Consider the following 22,519-nt stretch of genomic DNA (forward strand, 5'->3'; position numbering starts at 1 on the left):
GTATAGGATTAGCATAGGCAAACACCTCCGAAGTCCCACCACCCAAAGTATAATAGAACTTCCTTTGCATGTCTGGACCCCTTGGCAAGTTTGGTGATGGGATTAGGCTTTCCTTGGCCAACAATCAGCTCAGCAGTTGTCACCTCTGGCAACTTCCTGGAGTCCCTTTCAAGGGGAAAATAGCTTTGGAATGGAGGAAACTGACAAAGGAGTTGATTTTATATTACCCTATTTTTCGCTCTATTACATGCACCTGACCATAACACGCAAATCATTTTTAGAGGAGGAAAACAAGGGGAAAAACATTCTGAATGAAACAGTGGATGTATCATTTTTGTGCTTCATGCTGTGGCCACAGACATGTGATCTGATGGTGAATTTGGGGTGACCCAATGCAAAGATCCTGAGGATCCATGTGGATCCATGCTTTGTAACCACGTTTTTGCACCATTGCAGCCCCAGGCAACAGTGGGTGCGTGATTTTTTTGGTGCAGGCTGTAGCCATGGACATGCTATGTGATCTGATGGTGAATTTGGGGTGACCCAATGCAAAGATCCTGAGGATCCATGTGGATCCATGCTTTGTAACCACATTTTAAGTGGGGAGGGAAGGAAAAACACAGAAGGGACAAGGAGCACAAGAGGGGTGTGCAGAGAAGCAGCTGGCTAAGAATGCAGGAGAGGGCTATAACGTGAGGAAAGGAAGGCAAAAGTTTCCACCCACCCACCCACCCCCACAAGCCATCTCTCTCTCTCTCTCTCTCTCCCACCTGCATGTTTTCCGGCTGCCTGCGAGTCCCTAGACGCAGCAGCAGCAGCACCGGAGCAAGGAGAGGAATTAGAAGGAAGGACGCTCTGCTTTCCCCTCTGCTTCCCTGGAGGGGAGGGGCTTTCCCTGTTCTTTGTTCCGTTTGAGGAAACACAGCAATGAAACAGAGAAGGGTGGGCAGTAAGACCCTGAGGCAGAATGCAGGAAAGCAGCCGCTTCCTCTTTTCAGGTTTCCCTTCTCCGAGACGCAATTTGATTTTTGCCTGATTTTTGCCTCCACTCACACCCGTCGGCTCCAGGGACCACACATTCGCTCAATAACACGCACAGACATTTTCCCTTCCTTTTTCGGAGAAAAAATCTGCGTGTTATAGAGAGAAAAATACAGTATTTTTAAAGCTAGGTAACTTCCCTGAGCTGTCAAGTTGAAAGGATACATTCAGGCATAATATTTGTAACACTTAACTTTAAAGATGTTCCCGCCCCCCCCGCCCCCCGTAATTTCCATAACACAAGGATTCCCTCTAACAAATGAATTCCCTGCTCCAGTTTTCTGGAATTTCCAGACAAGAGATCACAGCCATGTAAAACACAGGGCTTCCCCAACGAATCCTGGAAACCGTAGAACAATGCTGCAATTCCCAGCACCCTTAACAAACTACAGTTCCCAGGGAGCTGTGTGCTTTAAATGTACGGTGTAGCTGTGACTAGACTTTTCTCTCAGTCTCCTGTCTGGCAGGAGATGGCAAGTGAGGACACCGATCGCATCTGACCCTAGATGTGTGTTTGTTGCATAAGCTGTTTGTTGATAGCTGTTGGTCTCCAGCTACGAAAGTCTGTATTTGCCTTACAGAGGTATGGTTCCTACCCAAACATAACCCCCCCACCCCACCCACTCCTGCTTCCCATATCAGCAGCCCACTGGCAGGCAAGGTGGCAACAGTTTAAAGCCACAAAACAGAGGAAGGGGAGGTGAAGGGGCAGGGAGAGAAGGCGAAACTCCAGCAAACCACAGGCTAAATCTGCAATGGGGCAGTTCTTCTTTCAAGATCCCATTGGTCATTCTGTCCTTGATGCTTTAGTTGAAATTCCCACTCGCCCCCAGCTGAGCAATTTTGCCTGACTTGGCAGGATGAGCGAAGGGCTTCAGAACACGCTTGTGTTGACATATTCCCCAAAGTGAAAATCTGGACAAAGTTGCTGAGCTTTTCGTTTTCCCTTGGGTAAATTAGCTGAGCTTTTTAAATCTTCTTCTTCTTCTTCTTCTTCTTCTTCTTCTTCTTCTTCTTCTTCCCCTACTTGCCATAAGTCTGGGTATTCCAATCCACCATTTTTGCAGCCCAATTCCCGGAATTGTCCGGACGTATGGCAGTCCTATGTCCACTGTGATATCTGATTGTCACCTGCATTTCATCAAGAGACAGTTGGGGAGTGTTGGGACTAAGACCCAGGAGGCCAAGGTTCTATTTCATTCATTCATTCATTCATTCATTCATTCATTCATTCATTCATTCATTCAATTAATTTATAATATTGCCCTTCATCAAAATATCCCAGGGCGGTGTATAACAAATACTGAATGAGCCATGAAGCTTGCTGGGTTAGCTTGACCCTACCTTACAGGGCTGTCGTTCGCCATCTTGAGCTCCTTGGAAGAAAGGTGGGAGATAAACATAATAATGAATAACATTGCTTGCAGTCCACCCTCCTAAACCTTTGATCCAGAGGCCTTCTTTGAAGGGCTGTCGGCTCCTCTAGGGTGCAGCTTGTAGATTACTAATGTACCCAGTGGAAATTCTCTCTCTGATCTGACCCTTTGTGTCAAAGATAAATTCTTATCCCAAAAAAATAAGTTTTAAAGCTTTACTTGCAGAAACTTGGTTTAGGTGTTATGAAAAAAAATGAGCAATATGTTGTCTCGGTTATACATTTCTATTCTTACAGGTGCTGATTCTAGCATAAGGCTCAAGAACACGTATTTGCCCAAAAAGATTCTGAGTTGTGTGGGCTACTTTATTAACATAAGTAAACACTCCAAAACACACACACACACTGTGGCTCAGTCATAAAACCTACCCCACCCCACTTTTGCAATGGAAAAATGCAAGTCTTCAGCCATTTGCTCACACATTCTTTGCAGTAACTTAAATAAAATACAATTACAGTTGCACACCATTCTATGTAACTGCTAAATAATTGCAATACAGTTCTCATCTTCAGTTCATCCCCATTATCAGCTTGTGAGATGCTGCCTGAACTCTGTCTCAACACACTGTGTTATAGGTTTATGGTAAACCCTAGAAATTAATAATTATTTGTGATATGAAGGGAGAGAATGCAAGCTGCAAAGGGATTCCTGCGCTAGCTCATGCAAAACAACTGGGCTGGGCTCTGGCTATCAAAAGAACAATGGAAGGACATTAACAATACAAGAGAACTCCTTCCCTCTTACCCCAGGTGTGAACAGAGACTGGGAATTTGGAAGATTGCCAGGGAAACTCCTGTGGGGTGGGGTCGAGGGTTGCTGGAGGGAAGAAGGAGGAAGAAGAGCTGAGATCCATCTTGGGCAGGCAGGCAGAAGGATGTCTGTGCTGTTGCCTCTTAAACCGGCCATGCCGTAAGATCTGGACTCCTTCCATGGAGATTGAAGGTGCCAATAAGTGACTAAACCATATTTCTTAAGGCATTACAGTCTCTGCCTTGTCTTCCATTCTCCAAAGGGAAACAGACCCTTTGTGCCTGGGACTCCCTGGGCTCTTGCGAGACTGTCTCGCCAGAGTGGTGCATACTCTAGTTATCTCTCGCTTGGACTGCTGCAATGCGCTCTACGTGCGGCTACCTTTGAAGGTGACCCGGAAAGTACAACTAATCCAGAATGCGGCAGCTAGGCTGGTGACTGGGAGCGGCTGCTGAGAACATATAACACTGGTCTTGAAAGACCTACACTGGCTCCCAGTACGTTTCCAAGCACAATTCAAAGTGGTGTTGCTGACCTTTAAATCCCTAAATAGCCTTGGTCCAGTATACCTGAAGGAGCGTCTCCACCTCCATCGTTCTGCCCAGACATTGAGGTCCGGCGCTGAGGGCCTTCTGGCGGTTCCCCCACTGTGAGAAGCAAAGTTACAGGGAACCAGGCAGAGGGCCTTCTCAGTAGTGGCACCCACCCTGTGGAACGCCCTTCCACCAGATGTCAAAGAGAAAAATTAGCAAACTTTTAGAAGACATCTGAAGGCAGCCCTGTTGAGGGAAGCTTTTAATGTTTAATAGGCGGGGTATAAATGATTAATAATAATAATAATAATAATAATAATAATAATAATAATAATAATTGCCACTGCTCGGCAGAGAGAGGGGCAGGCACCCAACCTTTGTAACAATACTCTTTCCTGCCCACCTAATAAATCACAGTGCACCAGGTGTCCCTGCAGATGGTGAATGGATTGCCGGAGCCGGAGCCTGGAGCAGGTCAGCAATAACTCACAAGGTGTCAGGGAAGTTAACTCTTTATTCAAAGAAACCAGAACAGTGCAGGCCTAGTGATCACAGCAACTCTTCCCAGTCATGTCTTGCTTGTGGGTTTCCCCTATGTACCTGGTTGGCCTGACCCAGCAGGGCTCATCTTTAACTTCCGATGACTGGGCCAAAGGAACACTCGTCAAAGGAAACAATTTGTCATGCTTTCCCATCCTTAACATCTTGTGCAGTTTGGAGATATAATTTGGGAAGTGCTGCTTGCTACCAATTAGAGGAGATTGCGCAGAACATCTCCAAAAGGAGCCACTTCCTGTGTTTCCTCAGAGCTCTTGTATTTCTTGGGCAAAATTCTGCAGCATATAATTACCGGTTCGAAACAAAACCCGCCGCTTGGGATTTCGTCCTCAGAGCAGTATCCCACTCTGCAGTTATGGTGCAGAGAGTCGCAGCCTGGCTTTTCGTCTTGAATTATCCCTGCGGGGAAGAAAAAAGAGGCTTTCCAGTTTAGGAAACAACAGCCCATGCTGGTCACTCAGAATGACTCACGAGCGAAAGGAATTCCAGAAAAGCAGTATTGGTCTGTTGCAGAAAAAGCCATGGAAATTCTTCAAGGTTTGCGTGGGGTGGGGTGGGTGGTTAATGTAGACAATAGCCTACTTTTCAAGATGCATGGAGAACTTTATCATAATCCATTCAATAAGACCGTTCGTGGAGTCCAGGCACACAACCGAAATTGCATTCTTCAACTCAGACTGTATTGCCAATCAGAGAGCCAGTCCTGGACCAATAGCCTGACAAAGAATAAGGCATATGCTAGCTCTGCAATGGGGATGTGGGTGGCGCTGTGGGTTAAACCACAGAGCCTAGGACCTGCTGATCAGAAGGTCAGCAGTTTGAATCCCCGCGACGGGGTGAGCTCCCATTGCTCAGTCCCTGCTCCTGCCAACCTAGCAGTTCGAAAGCATGTCAAAGTGCAAGTAGATAAATAGGTACCGCTCCGGCAGGAAGGTAAAGAGTGTTTCCATGTGCTGCTCTGGTTCGCCAGAAGCGGCTTAGTCATGCAGGCCACATGACCTGGAAGCCGCACGCCGGCTCCCTCGGCCAATAAAGCGAGATGAGCGCCGCAACCCCAGAGTCAGTCACGACTGGACCTAATGGTCAGGGGTCCCTTTACCTTTACCTTTAGCTCTGCAACAGAAAAAGCAGGGCTTGATGCACTAGAGGAGAGCACAGGGCTTCCCAAGTGACTATGTTCGTATCCAATGTCAAAGATCTCTTTATCACCTCCCGCCAACTTAAGTGTGAATGCACTCACAGAGGGATAGGGAATCTGAAGATGCACACATGCATCACACATGTGTCAATCACCCATCTTCAGAGGATTGGTCCTAGCCGGATTTATGTCACCTCTCCAGGACATTTTGGAAGATCTCACCTGGAACAGCCAGAGTGATGGAGATAAGATGAGGAAGTAGCAGCAGCAGCAGCAAGAACACGGATGTCTGCATAGCGATGGCAACCCAGCCGTCTGACATGGGAGAAATCCAAAGTAACAGGTGTCTGGGTTCACTAAGAAATGCTTACCAGAACCTGAGAGAGAGAGAGAGAGAGAGAGAGAGAGAGAGAGAGAGAAGAAGCAGTAGCAATGAAAAAGTTCTCTTGTTTCTCTGCTCCTCCCTCCTTCTGGGTCATTTTGACCCAGGGGGAATTCCTCAAACTCTGTAGAAGGGCTGGCAAAAGCTTGACTTCAAACAGCAGCCACCTGAATGATGGAAGCCCAGGTGTTTGGTGACACTTTCAATAGCCAGAGATCACTTTGTTCCTGTGGCTTGGAGCCCGGGAGAAATTCTTCTCCATTTACACCAGGTTTCGATTGTATCCAGGAAATGGGGCAAACTGCGTGCCAAAAGCAGCAGAACCAAAAACCTGGCCTAAGGTTGCCTGCCTGCTTCTGTCTTTTCTCGGGATAATCTTTATGTTGGAAAAGTGGGTCACTGCAAACTGGTGTTTTGTTGTAGGCGTATTCTGCAACATGCTCGTGGCACGATTAGTCAGGGCCGGCCCTACGATGAGGTAGAATGAGGCGGTTTTCTCAGGCAGCCTACACTAGCCTGCTAGTGGAGTGGAAGGTCCCATCCTTTGACATGTATTGGAGTAAGATTTAACCACCAGTCCAGTTGGCTTCCATATGCGCCTTGAGGAAGGATGCCGTCTTGCCTTTGCCTCAGGCAGCAAAATGTCTTGAGCCGGCTCTGTAGTCAGTGCACCTTTGCTGGATCTATCCTGCTTTCATTTCTTCTGTGGTGCTTCCCCAATGCTGCCTGGTTATTGATGTCCAAAGCGGCTGCAGCACGACAAAAGGGGGATGAAATTAAACCAGAGCATTTGTGGTATTAAGAAGATCGGGATTTCAGCAGGAAGTTATCAGATTGTGCACTGATTACGATTCTATGTGAAATATACTTGGAGTTGAGTGTGGATTTCATGCTCTTTATTCAGCTCAGAGTAGTGAGGAATGGAAGTTCTCCTGAAATGTCTGCTTTATATACATTATTTACACAATAGACCCCACGTGATTGGCTAATTCCGGGATTCTCCTGTAGGCCAATCAGGTTGCGGATTCACTTCCACCTGGAGTTGGATTGGGTGGCTTCTGGGGATCAGTCAGACTGCTGCATTGTGAATCCTATTGTTCTAGGACCAATCAGACTGCTACATTTTGGATCCTATTCAACTCAGTACATAACACTCTGATTCTGCGAGCAGAGCTGCTCCTCCAAAACTTTGGCAGGCACACAGAGTATTGAAAGCGGGAATCACTTTCGACTGCCCCAATAGCACTGTGAGCACAAATCATCATGAATGTGGAATAAAAAGGATGTTTGGAGCTGTCCATAAACTCATCAGTGATTTCCCAACTGTTTGGGCAGGTCTTCATCTTGTTTCACTCTACCCTGAGCAGCAGCAAGCATGGGAGATGTCGAGTAATACTAATACTAATACTAATACTAATACTAATACTAATACTACTAATAATATTTTATTATTTATACCCCGCCCATCTGGCTGGGCTTCCCCAGCCCCTCTGGGTGGCTTCCAACTGAATATTAAAAACAATACAGCGTCGGACATTAAAAACTTCCCTCGGAGCTGGACCTCAGTGTCTGGGCTGGACGATGGGGGTGGAGATGCTCCTTCAGGTCTACTAGGCCAAGGCCTTTTAGGGCTTTAAAGGTCAGCACCAACACTTTGAATTGTGCTCGGAAACATACTTTTGCAACAAAACTATATTTGACCACTTTTCTCCTCCTTTTCTGGTTGCTCTTAAGCCCTTTCACATCTAAGCTATTTTTTTTAAAAAATGTGACTATGTATTTACTCATAAGTAGAATGTAGGAACCATGTGCTCTACAGAAAGCTGGCTTGAGACACCAGGCCTATTGGCAGACCAACTCTGTGTTACAAAGATGTCTGCAAGCATGACATGAAGGCTGACATCATTAACCCTGCCCTGTGGGAATCGCTTGCTTTAGACCACAGTGCCTGTAGACAGTCAGGTTGTGTATTCACAGCAGTGACCAGAGGAGGAAAGACTGTTGGGAGGAGCGCAGAGAGAAAAAATGCCATGGTGCATCTGCATCTACAGAACTGGACACCTTCATCTGCCCCAGCTGCAACAAAACATGTCTCTCCCATACCTGTCTCTACGACCACAGCAGGTGCTACAACCTTCCAACAGTTTGACTTCACCCCCAAAGGTGCATTCCTCCATTGTCTCCCGAGACAGATGGATGCCAACCATTGCCAACCTTTAAAGCCCTAAACGGCCTTGGTCCAATATAGCTGAAGGAGCGTCTCCATCTCCATCGTTCTGCCTGGGCGCTGAGGTCCAGCTCCGAGTGCCTTCTGGCGGTTCCCTCATTGCGAGAAGCAACGCTATAGGGAACCAGGCAGAGGGCCTTCTCGGTGGTGGCACCCGCCCTGTGGAAGACCCTCCCATCAGATGTCAAGGAGAAAAATAACTACCTGACATTTAGTAGACATCTGAAGGCAACCCTGTTCAGGGAAGTTTTTAATGTGTGACATTTTAATGTATTTTTCATCTTTGTTGGAAGCCGCCTGGAGTGGCTGGGGAGACCCAGCCAGATGGGTGGGGTACAAATAATAAATTATTATTATTATTATTATTATTATTATTATTATTATTATTGCTGCGTTGCAATGCTGAAACCTGTGTTGGAAATTTAGGGTAAGAGCAGGTGATGAATAATAGCTTGCGCTTCTTCAAAAGGTACCTCACAAACTGAAAGTATCTAAAGGGCAGAGCTCAAGTGACCATTTTTTGAATATATGGCATTAAAAAATATTATACAGATTTTGAGGCATGTGGTCACTTATATACAAGCACCACCAGTATATACAAATGTCTGGCTCATTTAAGACTATATAGAAGTTTTATTCTCAATGATCCTGGGACTCACAGGTGGAGAATCGTTATATAAATCTTGATTGTTTGTAAAGAGAATCTTTGATTGAACTAATACTTTATTATCCCTTTGGAGCTGTGCTTAATTTTTCTACTTTTGTCCTCCTAGGCTGTGGCTCTTTATGGCTTCATATCTTTATTTTTTGCCTTCTTTCTTCTCGCAACATATGCAATATTGTTTGTTAAGAAACCAACAAACTAGCAGCAACAACAAACTAACCAGCCATCTCCAAAACACAAAGTTTTATGATTTTGGGGACAGGGGTGGTAGAAGGGTTTATTCCAAGGTTGTTTTTTTTTTCTACTTCTCAAGCAGCCAGCTCACTGCTGGTCCCTGAACGTTTTAGAAACAAGGGGGATTGAAGTGCAAACCACTGTAGGAGAGTAGCAAACAGAAATGCAAGAGAGGAAAAAATACATTTTTATTAGGAGGGTGTGTGGGTGTAAGATTTGGCAAGGTTAATTCATAACTGGAAAAAGGGAGCAGAGGAACACTCTCTCCTTTGGGGGTATATCTTCAGTTTGCCTCTCCTTACTAAACCACTTCATCCCGGCAACAGATCATGGTGTGGTGGTAGCAGGTCCCAATCTGCTCCTCGCCTTCACTGCAGTCATCATACCGACAGATCCCTCCTCGCCGGAGGCAGTGGCTCACATACCGGGGCTCGCGCTCCCCATTTCCTGCGTAAGAAAGAAGCAGAGGACATAATGTCTTGAAGACAGCCTTGCTGGGTCAGGCAGGCTACGCCTTCCCCTGTTATTCATCCTCAACATCTGGCGTTTGGAGATAGATAGCTTCTATCAACTGACCTTCTCAACTGTTAAAATCCACAGATGGGACTTTTTTTCTTGTTTTGCTACCCTCAGAAGAATAGCTGTCAACGTTTCCCTTTCTTTAAAGGGAAATTCCCTTATTCCAAATAGGATTCCTTGCAAGAGAAGGGAAAAGTTGGCAGCTATGCTCAGAAGTGTGGGACCCTCCTCAAAGAGGTCTTCTACCATCTTCTGTGACTGGCTCAAGATTGCCTTGTGAGTTTCGGGGCCAAGTAGAGATTTGTACCCAGGTTTCCCAGGTTCCCTAGCCTGACACTCTAACTGCTAGCCCACACTGCCTCTCTTCCGCCCTGGGATGACCATGCATTGCTTTATCCTTTGACAGTCATGGCTTCTCTTCTCGTGTGACCCACCGCTTTTGCCAAATTTGTATTGTTCTTGTTATGATGATGAAATACGCCAAACCATTCCATGTGGAGAGGTTTTATGTGTTCTTGCTACTGTATGTACTGTTGCTTTAACTCACCCTGGGACCTTAAGGCAAAGGGTAAGAAATCAAATAAGCAGATGAGTAATAAAAACTCCATATGCCATTTACCGAATCAGAAAAAAAACACACAGTCAGATGTATCAGGTGCATTCATGACTCTACCCAAGGATGATTTGCAGAGAGATCTCCTCTCCACTTACTCTCTTGCAATACAGGTGTTGTTGCTGGGCTCAAATCCAAGAATCTGGAAGGATCAAGTGCCTCTTCCTAATTTGCTGTACCAGGATGATCAAAGGAAGGAGGTGCAGGGACTACACAGAATGGCTAGTCCTTAACCTGTTACTCTTCAGTTTGAGCAAGCAAGTGTAAAAGAGAAGCTTGATGGATTTCTCCACCCATATTTGCCAGGATCATGAACCCTGAAGTTCAGCCAATCTAAGGAAGGACTCCCTGCTGCATAGATTTATTAAGCCTCATGAACAATGCAACCCATTCTGTTTTGGAATTTGAAACCAAAGCCTAATATGTGAAAGCACATATTACCTGTAGCCTGTTGCATTAAATTGTTATTTACAAGTCCACCCTAGGAAACCTATAAGCTAGAGAGGCGTTTTGCTAGTGACCTCCATTTCTGTGCACCTTACCTGGGCTCACCAGGAGCACTGCAAGGAATAGGGCAACCAGGAGGTGAAAACTCCTCATGGCTGGTTCAGGCTGGGTCACTCTCCAGGGTAACTAGGAAAGTGAAATAAAAGGAGAGGGGCAGTGGTAAACCTTTTCTGTGCCATAAAACGAACCGCTAGCAGTAGCAACGATGCAAAAGGGGAAGGGGGCCAGTAAATAAATAAATAAAGGTAGTGTCAAATAAATGCCAGATGACTCTTCCTCTCTCCATCGCCTGCCTTTTCCCAGTCAAAATCAAGCACCCTCTTATAAATCCAGAAACTGCAGCAGGAGAAAGTTAAGTATATATGTAGGGAAAGAAATGGAAGCTTTTTTGGGGGTGGACCGTGCTCTTTCTTCCCCCTTCCCTTCCTTTCTCCCTCTCTCCCCACATCCAGTCAACCTCTGTCTATAATGAACAACCCAAATGTTACCCATCAGTGGTGGACAGAGATATATGTTCACCATGATAGGATACGGGTTTAGCTCTGCTGAAAAGCATCTAGTGGCTTTGGTTTGGAAAGCAACGCGTAATTTTCACCAGGGTTTCAGAGCACTCTTTCAGAGGCCTTAGAGGGCAGATGTCACCTTCAGAGGACATTTATCCATCCTCATTGTTTAAAAGCAGCTCCTTCTCCTCCCTGTCTTATACACTTCAAATTGCTGATGAAAGCAGAAGCCAAAAGGTTTCTATAAAGGCATATCTTATTTTATGACTATTTTGGCTTGCTACTCCAATAAGCAAATCTAAATTGCTGCGAACTTTCTGAGAATTCAAAGCCACATCAAATGTAGCTAGATATTATTTACATCATGCTTTATACCTATAAACTGGATGCACCTTATTCCTTTGATTGTAAATTGGTTTAACTGATTTTCATGTTTTCTTTTTTTTTTGCATTGCGGTGACCCACAATGGGACCTTATGGTAAAGGCTGGGCATAGGCAGATTTAGAGGGATGTGACCAGTTCGGTCACATTGGGCGCAGAGCCTTGGGGGTGCCACAATTATGATGTAGAATGGAAGGTGAGAGGTGAGTGGGAGGCAAATTTTGGTGTTACACAGGGCACCACTGAAATGTGAGAACCCAAGGCCTGCCACTCAAGTGGTTAAGAAATTTTAATAACAGCCGAAGCAACCATGAAAACAACAGTATAAAAGAAGAGCAAATAAATCCAATACATTCTTCGTTCATCGAGAATTGTGCAAAAAGATTACCAAGGACCATCAGCAGTGGCAGACACTGGGATGTCAAATTCCACCCTGTATGATGTTAAAATTTTCTCCCCACCATCTCTCGTGCACCATTCTCCGTTGTTGTGGCACCCCCTGTGGCCCTCAGTGCCCTTTGTGCTACCCTAAAACCACCTCTGACCACCAGTGGTGTTGGTCTGGTTGTTATTTTGTCTGTCTCCACAGATAAAAGGGGAAAACGCACACCCTAGGGTGCAGTTCTTCCAAAATCCACAAGGTAATTATTGGTTCTTGTTCAGGGATCATCATGGAAAGCCAATGAGTAGAGTAACTGTAATTTGTTAATGTCACTCAACACAACCTCAAGAACAGACAACACAACCCAAAGCTTTGGCCCTCTCTAGTTTTTATGATTGATGAATGGGCCAGTGTTGGTTGAAGACCCACACAGATAATTTCTACATTTCAACACACAGGTTCTATCGCAAATACTATTAACTACCAGACAATGAAACAGCCATCAGACAGTTCTTACCCTCGACGCCCTGTGGTGCTTTGCTCCCACTGCGGTTCTAACCATCTCATGCTTGGAACACCTAGTATGACATAAGAGAATGAAATTCTCTTTCCCCATAGGCTGGAAAGGAAAGACCATTGTTTGTCTAGCAGCCTCTTGTTTCAAGACCGCTTCATTCTAGAGTGATATTAGCCAATCAGGTTGCATATGTAGGTGACTCCTTTCCAATTGGCTGAAAAGGAGACCTGATTTTTCAACTGGTCTTTAGTTTTTAAGGTCTGGAACAAGTTTTAGGGGTGTGCACCAACCATCAATTTGGTTTGTATCTGTCACTTTGGGAAACAGACTAATTTATTCCAAGTCGCTCTGTTGTCTGTCTGATTCAACTCATGTTTTGGGTCTGTTAAAAACAAAGCTCTGTTTCCCACCATTTACTATTATGGGGGACTTTTTGACAGAAGTGGGTAGAATTTTCAGGCATCTCTTTTTATTTTGTATTTCTATTTGGTGAGAATGCATGGAATTTGCTGCCATGGTCTGAGGACATGAATCCTGCCAAATTTCAGAAGGAAGACAGTCTTTACAGAATTGGGATGGAAAAACAGGAATCACTTAACCTCTCTGAGTTTCTTATGGGAAATCAATCAGAAAATTGTTGGGTAAAGAAACATTCACACTGAAGACAAATAGGTTATAGCGCCAGGAGTCTTATTTAAGGTTGCTCTTGGGGTAGGGGGAAAGTTAAGGATATTAAAAAACCAAGAATTAAAATGAACTTTTCACCGCCACAGAAGGAATGAATGAAGAGTGACAACACTGTGCTCTAAACATTGTAAGTTCCCTAGAACTCAAAGGCAGCACAAATACAAACTGAAAAAGAACAAGAAGCCCACCCCAGCATAAAATTAAAACAATTAAAGTAGTTGCTCTGCTTGTTGTGACTTGAAATGTTTTTTAAAGGGTGGGAGGGACCCTGATTCTTCTGATCCACTCTTCTAAGCACCCTCATCTGGAGAGGTAGGACTTGCAAAAATAGCAGTAGGCAAGTTTGTGGAACAAATAATTTCCCTCAGTATTCTACCTTCCCCAAAGCACCGTGACTGAAGAAACTGATAAAATAATTCCTTCTGTTTAAAAGCTAAACCCGACCATTAAAATGTGTCAGCTTGGCTTCTCTTTTAACAACACAAAGGAGTCTGCAGCATTTTGTGTGCATCTGTGACTGAGTCAAGAGAGCAACACAAGGCTTTGGGAGAGAGTGTGAGTGTTCCTCTGATTTAGGGTGCCTTGTTAACATTGCCACCCAACTCAGGCATATATAAAAATGCTGTGAAGCATCCCAGTTTGGATTTCAAACAGAGCCAATGCACACTTCCAACAGGTGTAAAGGTAAAGGTAAAGGGATCCCTGACCATTAGGTCCAGTCGTGGACGACTCTTGGGTTGCGGCGCTCATCTCGCTTTATTGGCCGAGGGAGCCGGTGTACAGCTTCCTGGTCATGTGACCAGCATGACTAAGCCGCTTCTGGCGAACCAGAGCAGCGCACAGAAACGCTGTTTACCTTCCCGCCGGAGCGGTACCTATTTATCTACTTGCACTTTGACGAGCTTTTGAACTGCTAGGTTGGCAGGAGCAGGGACCGAGCAATGGCAGCTCACCCCGTTGCGGGGATTTGAACCGCCGACCTTCTGATCAGCAAGTCCTAGGCTCTGTGGTTTAACCCACAGCGCCAGCCACGTCCCTCTAACAGGTGTAAAGGTAAAGGTACCCCTGCCCGAATGGGCCAATCTTGACAGACTCTGGGGTTTGTGCGCCCATCTCACTCAAGAGGCCGGGGGCCAGCGCTGTCCGGAGACACTTCCGGGTCACGTGGCCAGCGTGAGAAAGCTGCATCTGGCGAGCCAGCGCAGCACACGGAACGCCGTTTACCTTCCCGCTGGTAAGCGGTACCTATTTATCTACTTGCACCCGGGGGTGCTTTCGAACTGCTAGGTTGGCAGGCGCTGGGACCGAGCAGCGGGAGCGCACCCCGCCACGGGGATTCGAACCGCCGACCTTTCGATCGGCAAGCCCTAGGCGCTGAGGCTTTTACCCACAGCGCCACCCGCGTGTACATCTCAGTAAATTAAAATTGAGCAACATGACTCATGCCCCTGAATGTGAGAATATCAGCACATGTGCCTTATTTTTAAAGCACCTATGGCAGCTGAATTTGGTAGTCTAATATCAAAAGTACTGTATTTGCTCTAGAACAGGCATGGCCAAACTTGCCCCTCCAGCTGTTTCTGGACTACAACTCCCATCATCCCTAGCTAACAGGACCAGTGGTCAGGGATGATGGGAAGTGTAGTACCAAAACAGCTGGAGGGCCAAGTTTGGCCATGCCTGCTCAAGAAGAACGTAGGTGCCTTCATGCAATATTTACTCAGTCTAATATGAAGCATGATATCTATGGCTGGGATATCACTGCCTCCCAAACATACGAGATCATTTCACACCACCACAAGCTTCCCTATCCATGTGTCAGTGCAGTAAGACAATGTTATATGCTTTTTTAGGTTTGCTTATTGTTTGGTTGGGAAATATTACCTGTTCTTTTGGTGGCATTCTCTCCCTCCCCCCCCTCTCTCTGTGTGTGCGTGTTTGGTTTTCGTTTTTTGGAAGGGTATAAGTATTTTGCTTGCTGGAGGCAGTTGGCATTCTGAGTGTTGCCAGTTTCCTTCTGTGAAATGGGTACTTTATGGTACCCACGACAGTTTATGAGATTTCTAAATGTGCAAGAACATGGATAGAACCTCTCCATTCTGAATGAAATCAGCCCTGAGCGCTCACTGGAAGGACAGATCCTGAAGCTGAGGCTCCAATTCTTTGGCCATCTCATGAGAAGAGAAGACTTCCTGGAAAAGACCCTGATGTTGGGAAAGATGGAGGGCACAAGGAGAAGGGGACGACAGAGGACGAGATGGTTGGACAGTGTTATCGAAGCTACCAGCATGAGTTTGACCAAACTGCGGGAGGCAGTGGAAGACAGGAGTGCCTGGCGTGCTCTGGTCCAGGGTGTCACGAAGAGTCGGACGCGACTAAACAACAAGAACATAAGAACGTGTTGGAACATAAGAGCCTGCTAGATCAGGCCAATGGCTCATCGAGCACAGCATCTAGTTCTCAGATGTCTGTGGGAGACTAGCAAGGAAATCCAAGCACGAGATCATTCTTTTTCTCCTGCGGTTCCCAACAACTGGTATTTGGAATCATTGCTTCCTCCAGATGTACACAGCACAGACATTCATAGCCCTCTCCCCCTCCATGAATCTTCTTTTTAAAGCCATCCAAGTTGGTGGCCATCACTGTCTCCTGTGGCAGGGAGTTCCATAGTTGAACTATGTGCTGTGTGGATGAAGTATTTCGTTTTGCCTGTCCTGTATCTTCCAGCCTATGCACTACAGTGGCACCTTGGGTTACAAACACTTCGGGTTACAAACTCCGCTAACCCGGAAGTAGTACCTCGGGTTGAGAACTTTGCTTCAGGATGAGGACAGAAATTGCACCTCGGAGGTGTGGTGACAGCGGGAGGCCCCGTTAGCTAAAGTGGTGCTTCAGGTTAAGAACAGTTTCAGGTTAAGAACGGTTTTGGGTTAAGAATGGACCTCCTGGGGGGGGGGAGTGAAGAAAAAAAATGGACTGGACATTTGAACAGACTGTGGAGACAGCAATAATCTGCTTCTCTACTGTTTTGTCCATTGACTTCAACCCCTCTGAAATAGAAGTAGGAGTTGTCACACTTGATAACCCTAAATTCAGCATCCTTTCAGAAGCAGAGATTAATGCACACCTTGTCGCTTTAGCAGAGAGAGATTAGCTCTACAGTGGTACCTCTAGATACGAACGGGATCTGTTCCAGAGCCCCGTTCGCATCTAGAGGTAAACATAAGTAGCGACGGCATGTCTGCACACGCTCACGTCACTTTTCGCCACTTCTGCGCATGCACATGATGTCATTTTGAGTGTCTGCGCATGCGCAAGTGGCGAAACCCGGAAGTAACGTGCTCTATTACTTCCCGGTTGCTGCGGAGCGCAACGTGAATGCGCTCAACTCGAAGCGTAATCAGCCCAAGGTATGACTGTATTTAGAATTCCTAATTCTGTGACTTCGGGCCAGAATGTCTGGTGAAAACCAACTTGTTAATGGCTCTGGATTATGGGCTGAAAATGAAATGCTCATTATCTGATGTATTTTACTCTGTACGAATAAAACAGTGGATTTGGGGGGAACCCCCCCTAAAAAAACAGACCTCCCGAATGAATTAAGTTCATAAACTGAGGTTCCACTGTATTACTAGCCCTCTCTGCTCCGGTGAGAACAATGAACTTATTTTCTAGTCTGGCCTTAGATGGAATTTCTTCATGTTCTGATGTCATATCCAACCATTCACTATGGATCTAAAATAGCAAGTTGCCACCTGACTCTTTTGTTGTGAAATGTTTTGATTACTTAACAAAGTTCAAAAAAAGGTTCAAAAATGTTGCTGTCCGGTGAAAAAACCCCAAAACAAAAACCCCTATGCACTGCTTGAAGAAGTGCTTTCTTCAGTTGAGCCTTAGAATTCAATGCACAGAGCCTTTGAGGCACCAAAAGCTTCTTCCTACTGACTGTGAGATCTTGCAGAAGCATCGCTAGCCTCCCAGAACTAGTGAGTTGGGTGTACCTTAATGCCCAAGCAAGGCAGAGAGCTTAAAAATCTCTTTTTGCACCTCATCCACTTGAGTTACGGTATCTAGTGCCTAAAGAGGTTTTAAGATCTCCTCCTTGCTTGAATGACAAGGTCTGCTCAGCACTCTGGCTTTAGGGATACAGTGGAACATTGGTTTTCGAACGTAATCTGTTCCAGAAGACCGTTCGACTTCTGAAACATTTGAAAACCAAGGATCAATGGGTTTTTGGCAAAATCCACTGAAAAAAAACCCAAAGAAATGTGCCCCGGAAGCTGTTCGACTTCTGGGGCGCATTCGAATATGGAAGCAATTACTTCTGGGTTTTTGGCATTTGGGTTCTGAATTGTTTGGATTCCAAGACGCTCAAAAACGTAGGCTCCACTGTACTAGGGACTCTCTCTCTCTCTCTCTCTCTCTCTCTCTCTCTCTCTCTCTCCCCCTCACCCATTGACCATGGGTGTGGTTCCAAGGATTTGGGTATATGTGACTTTTGTGCATATGTGGAATTCTCAGAGCTGAACCCCCGCATAAGATGCAACCATGCTGCAAAACCCAAGACTGCAAGAAAAGCGCTCAAATTTCCTTCCAAAGCAAACCAAACTGGGCTAAGCATTGCTGACTCTGAAATGTCTTAGTCCTCAGAGAAGTGGGGAGTCCAGAACAATGTTCAGAGTCAGCCTACCCAGGTGCTTGCACAGAATTCTTGGTCACCTATAACAACACAGGTCTCATTTTTTTATTATTATAAAAAAGAATCATTTGTTTATTATATAAATCTATGATTTGTTTTTTCAATGAGGGATTGGTGCTACAGTTTGACAGCAGGGGTTGGAAAGGCTGCGAGTGCTTTAGAAGGAAGAAGTGGAAAGAAAGACAATGCCAGAGGATGCGTAAATGCGCACAGCGGTCCTGATTTCCTCTCTGTTTCACAGTGGAATTGTTGAGCTGGGAGAAACCGCTTTCCTAAAAAGAGAATGCAGACTCAGAGACGTCGGTTCTCTCGGGACACTCTCGCCCAGGTTCTCAGGTCATCCGCAACAGTCTCGGCGCCGGCGCCTCTCAATCCTTCTCCCGGCAACATTTTATTTTCGTGTGGTAGCACGTGCTGATCTCGATTTCATTGTAGAAGCACCGATTGCCTCGGCATTTCCCTGCTCTCCGCCGGCAGCGCCTGGCGAATAAGTTCAAACCGGCTCCTTAGCAAAGGAAAATGATGATTCGTGATCACTCATGCTCCGTTATAAGACAAGGGGAAGGGTGGGGTGACAATGATCTGGGGAGTGGGATACATTTGCAATTAGGATGGGGGGGGGGAGGGTCTGTACTTTAGTGGCAGAACACCTGCTTTTCATGTCAAAGGTCCCAGGTAAGGGTTCAGAAAGACCCCCATCTGAAATGATGGTTGGCCATTGCAGACTGGGTATCTTCAAGCTTTCAGACCCAGAACACACCTTTAACCAAAACCTGCATTGGGGGACCCATTTATTAAACATTCACCGGATATCTGCATGGTAGTATTTCTGTTGCCGCCCACCTTGGATCCGGCTATGGGTCCGACTAGTGAGCCTTAAATGGCTCAAGGACCGCCTCTTCCCATATGAACCTACCCAGACCCTGAGATCATCATCTGAGACCCTCCTTCGTAGGCCTTCTCCTCAAGAGGTCCGGAGGGTGGCAACATGAGAACGGGGCCTTCTCTGTAGTTGCTCTCCATTTGTGGTATGCTCTCCCTAGGGAAAAATAAAAAAATTCCTTCCACTAGCACCTTAAAGACCAACTAAGTTAGTTCTTGGTATGAGCTTTCGTGTGCATGCACACTTCTTCAGATACCACTTCTTTAAGGTGCTACTGGAAGGATTTTTTTTATTTTGACTATGGCAGACCAACACGGCTACCTATCTGTAACTCTCCCTAGGGAAGTTCGCCTGGTGCCTTCATTATATATCTTTAGGCACCAGGCAAAAATGTTCCTTTTTTATATATGGGGGAAATGAATTCCTATGCCCCCACAAATAACCCAGAGATGCATTTTAAATAAAAGCACACATTCTACTCATGTCAAAAAACCAGACAGGCCACACAAATAACCCAGAGATGCATTTTAAATAAAACAAGTCCTGGTTTCAGCCTATAAATCCTTATGTTGCTCAGGACCGCAATACTTCAAGAACCACCTCTTCCCATATGAACCGACCTGAACCCTGCGATCATCATCTGAGGCCCTTCTTCTTGTGCCCCCTCCATGTGAGGCCCAGAAGTTAGCAACATGAGAACAGGCCTTTTCTTCCTTGGCTCCCTGCTCTCCCCAGGAAGGCTCGCCTGGTGCCATTGTTATATACAGTGGTACCTCCGGTTATGAATGCGATCCGTTCCGGAGGTCCGGCCGCATCCCGAAAACTTGATAACTGGAGGTGCCCTTCTGCGGATGCACACACACGGTGTGATTGAGCGCTTCTGCGCATGCATGTGTGGCGAAACCTGGAAGTATACACTTCCTAGTTTGCTGCGTTCGTAACCTGAAGTTTATGTATCCAGAGGGATATGTAAGCAGAGGTACGACTGTATTATCCCCCTGGTTTTAATGCATGAATGTTTTGTTGTTCTGTAAGTCATTTTGTAAGTTGCTTTCAGCTGCCATGGCAAAAAAGCAACTAATAAATTTATTTAGTAAAAAATAATGATACAGTGGTACCTCGGGTTACAAACGCTTCAGGTTACAGATTCCGCTAACCCGGAAGTAGTACCTCGGGTTAAGAACTTTGCTTCAGGATGAGAACAGAAATCATGCGGTGGCAGCAGGAGGCCCCATTAGCTAAAGTGGTACCTCAGGTTAAGAACAGTTTCAGGATAAGAACAGACCTCCGGAACGAATTAAGTTGAGTGTCCCTGGGTACTCTCACATTGTCACTATTTTGGTGTGGGCTTCAGCCACACAGCGGCAAATTCAGGTTGCGCAGTTATAGAAGGCTGGGAAACCCACTCTCCTGAAAGCTCAGGTTTTTTGTGATAAGGAAAGTGAAGTGAAAATGGGCTGAGAGGTACGGTGGTACCTTCGTTCTCAAACGCCTTGGAACCAAACACTGCAAACCTGGAAGTAAGTGTTCCGGTTTGCGAACTTTTTTTGGAAGCCGAACATGCTCCATTTTGAGTGTTGCGGTGAGGTCTATCTGTTTTTGCTATTTAGTTTGCGTTTTTGTTTTTGTGGCTTTTTTTGACTGTGTGGAACCCAGTTCAGTGACCACAGCAAATTGTTTATTGCTTTCATTTTATGGATCAATGGTCTCATTAGATAGTAAAATTCCATGTTAAATTGCTGTTTTAGGAGTTGTTTTAAAAGCATGGAACGGATTAATTCGTTTTGCATTAATTTTGGAACGGACTTCCGGAACAGGTTAAGTTTGAGAACCAAGGTACCAGTGTGGGGATAATACTGGTTTTTGATGCAGACCCTTCTAACCTCCTTGTAAGTAAATAAGGATGAATGCTCATGAAATAGCGGGTGTTGCCTGGCCTCCTCACAAGCAGGCAGGACGAATGCTCAAGTAACAGGGCACATGGAAGCATTATGTGGAGCATGAGAGTTGCACGGATGTCTCCCTTTGGGTGAGCTGCAGGGAATCCCCCTCCCCATTATTTTTTCCAGAGGGAAGGGCATGGAACCCACCAAACATGGTCTGGCCATCAAGTCTCAGAAGGGATCCCATGTGATAAGCGACCCAGCTTGTTCCTCTTACCTAAAGAGACTAGAAAGGCACCCAAAATGGCAACGACCAACAGATTACGGAACCTCATGGCTGGAGGGTCACCTGTGATCTCCGAGGAACTGGAACAAGTGTGTAAACATAAATGAGGTCAACAGCTTGGCCAACAAGACGGGAGTAGCAGTGGGTGAAATAATAATCAGCATACATAACCTACAAAGTCCATTGTTCTCCCGGTGGAAAGGAGCCAACACGCCAGCGAACCCAAGAATTAAAGTCCTGTGTCCCTATTGGCTGAATCAGGTCGTGTGAGAGATCTGGAATGCTCCATTGTTTTCTTCTCCGAGGATGGTTCACTTTGAATCGGCCGTTTGTTGACCACACAAGCCATCTCCAGGTACTCGCTGATTCGAATAAATGTAACAGATTGAGGTTGAATCCTGACAAGACAGTAGTACTGTTTTTGGGGGACAGGGGGCGGGCGGGTGTGGGGGATTCCCTAGTCCTGAATGGGGTAACTGTGCCCCTGAAGGACCAGGTGCGCAGCCTGGGAGTCATTTTGGATTCACAGCTGTCCATGGAGGCGCACGTTAATTCTGTGTCCAGGGCGGCTGTCTACCAGCTCCATCTGGTATGTAGGCTGAGACCCTACCTGCCTGTGGACTGTCTTGCCAGAGTGGTGCATGCTCTAGTTATCTCCCGCTTGGACTACAGCAATGCGCTCTATGTGGGGCTACCTTTGAAGGTGACCTGGAAACTGCAATTAATCCAGAATGCGGCAGCTAGACAGGTGACTGGGAGTGGCCACCGGGACCACATAACACCGGTCCCGAGAGATCTGCATTGGCTCCCAGTACGTTTCCGAGCACAATTCAAAGTGTTGGTGCTGACCTTTAAAGCCCTAAATGGCCTCGGTCCTGTATATCTGAAGGAGCGTCTCCACCCCCATCGTTCTACCCGGACACTGAGGTCCAGCGCCGAGGGCCTTCTGGCGGTTCCCTCATTGCGAGAAGTGAGGTTACAGGGAACCAGACAGAGGGCCTTCTCGGTAGTGGCGCCCGCCCTGTGGAACGCCCTCCCTTCAGATGTGAAAGAAATAAGCAGCTATCCTATCTTTAAAAGACATCTGAAGGCAGCCCTGTTCAGGGAAGTTTTTAATATTTAATGCTGTACTGTTTTTAACACTTGATTGGAAGCCACCCAGAGTGGCTGGGGAGACTCAGCCAGATGGGTGGGGTATAAATAATAAATTATTATTATAATATAATGTTCATTTCATTATTTATTTATTTTTAAATCGGGACATCTTGAAAAGATACCCCAAAAGATTTCAACCACCTCCACTGCCAGCAGCAGTGGTATTGGGGGAGGGGGTAGTAGAGAGCCACACAGGTGCCATGGGAGAGTGTTATTTGGGTGTTGTTGCACCCATGGGTGCCATGCCGGGGAACATTGCCTTAATTAATTAATTAATTAATTAATCGGAAATCTAACAATAACATGCATCAAAAGCCTCCTCCTATTTGTTATGCGTAACAGTATATACTTTTGCCCCTACTCATTTGTCCTAATTTCCTTCTCCCTCCGTCCCTCCCCTTCAACCCCTCCCCCCAAAAAAGTGTTCTCTCTTCAAATCTTTAATAATAATAATAATAATAATAATAATAATTTATTATTTATACCCTGCCCATCTGGGTGGGCTTCCCCAGCCGCTCTGGACGGCTTCCAAAAGAATAT

General features: G+C 45.9%; 1 protein-coding gene and 1 long non-coding RNA gene across 2 annotated transcripts; one reads left to right on the top strand and one right to left on the bottom strand.

Annotated features, from left to right (window-relative positions):
• Positions 1-9,137: 9,137 nt before the first annotated feature.
• On the bottom strand, positions 9,138-12,498 carry LOC309529635 (beta-defensin 11-like). Its single transcript, XM_082218055.1, has 3 exons — positions 12,387-12,498; positions 10,638-10,728; positions 9,138-9,410 (listed from the first exon to the last, which is right to left on the bottom strand). The coding sequence occupies exons 1-3, from the start codon at positions 12,483-12,485 to the stop codon at positions 9,265-9,267; spliced, it is 336 nt and encodes a 111-aa protein (XP_082074181.1). The 5' UTR covers positions 12,486-12,498; the 3' UTR covers positions 9,138-9,264.
• Positions 12,499-16,038: 3,540 nt separating this feature from the next.
• On the top strand, positions 16,039-16,634 carry LOC309529307. The gene is made up of 2 exons (XR_014218157.1): positions 16,039-16,237; positions 16,500-16,634. It is a non-coding gene; the product is annotated as an uncharacterized lncRNA (long non-coding RNA).
• Positions 16,635-22,519: the final 5,885 nt, after the last annotated feature.

This window comes from Podarcis vaucheri (genome assembly GCF_965113315.1).
Source record: "Podarcis vaucheri genome assembly, chromosome: 3".
Lineage (NCBI taxonomy): Eukaryota > Metazoa > Chordata > Lepidosauria > Squamata > Lacertidae > Podarcis > Podarcis vaucheri.

What these genes read in the sequence shown, in the direction of transcription:
- LOC309529635 (XM_082218055.1), bottom strand. Translation starts at nt 12,485, where the DNA reads ATGGGGAAAGAGAATTTCATTCTCTTATGTCATACTAGGTGTTCCAAG. An exon ending in AGCACCACAGGGCGTCGAGG is followed by an intron (nt 10,729 to 12,386) that starts GTAAGAACTGTC and finishes TCACTTTCCTAG; the next exon opens with TTACCCTGGAGAGTGACCCA. An exon ending in AGTGCTCCTGGTGAGCCCAG is followed by an intron (nt 9,411 to 10,637) that starts GTAAGGTGCACA and finishes TTTCTTACGCAG; the next exon opens with GAAATGGGGAGCGCGAGCCC.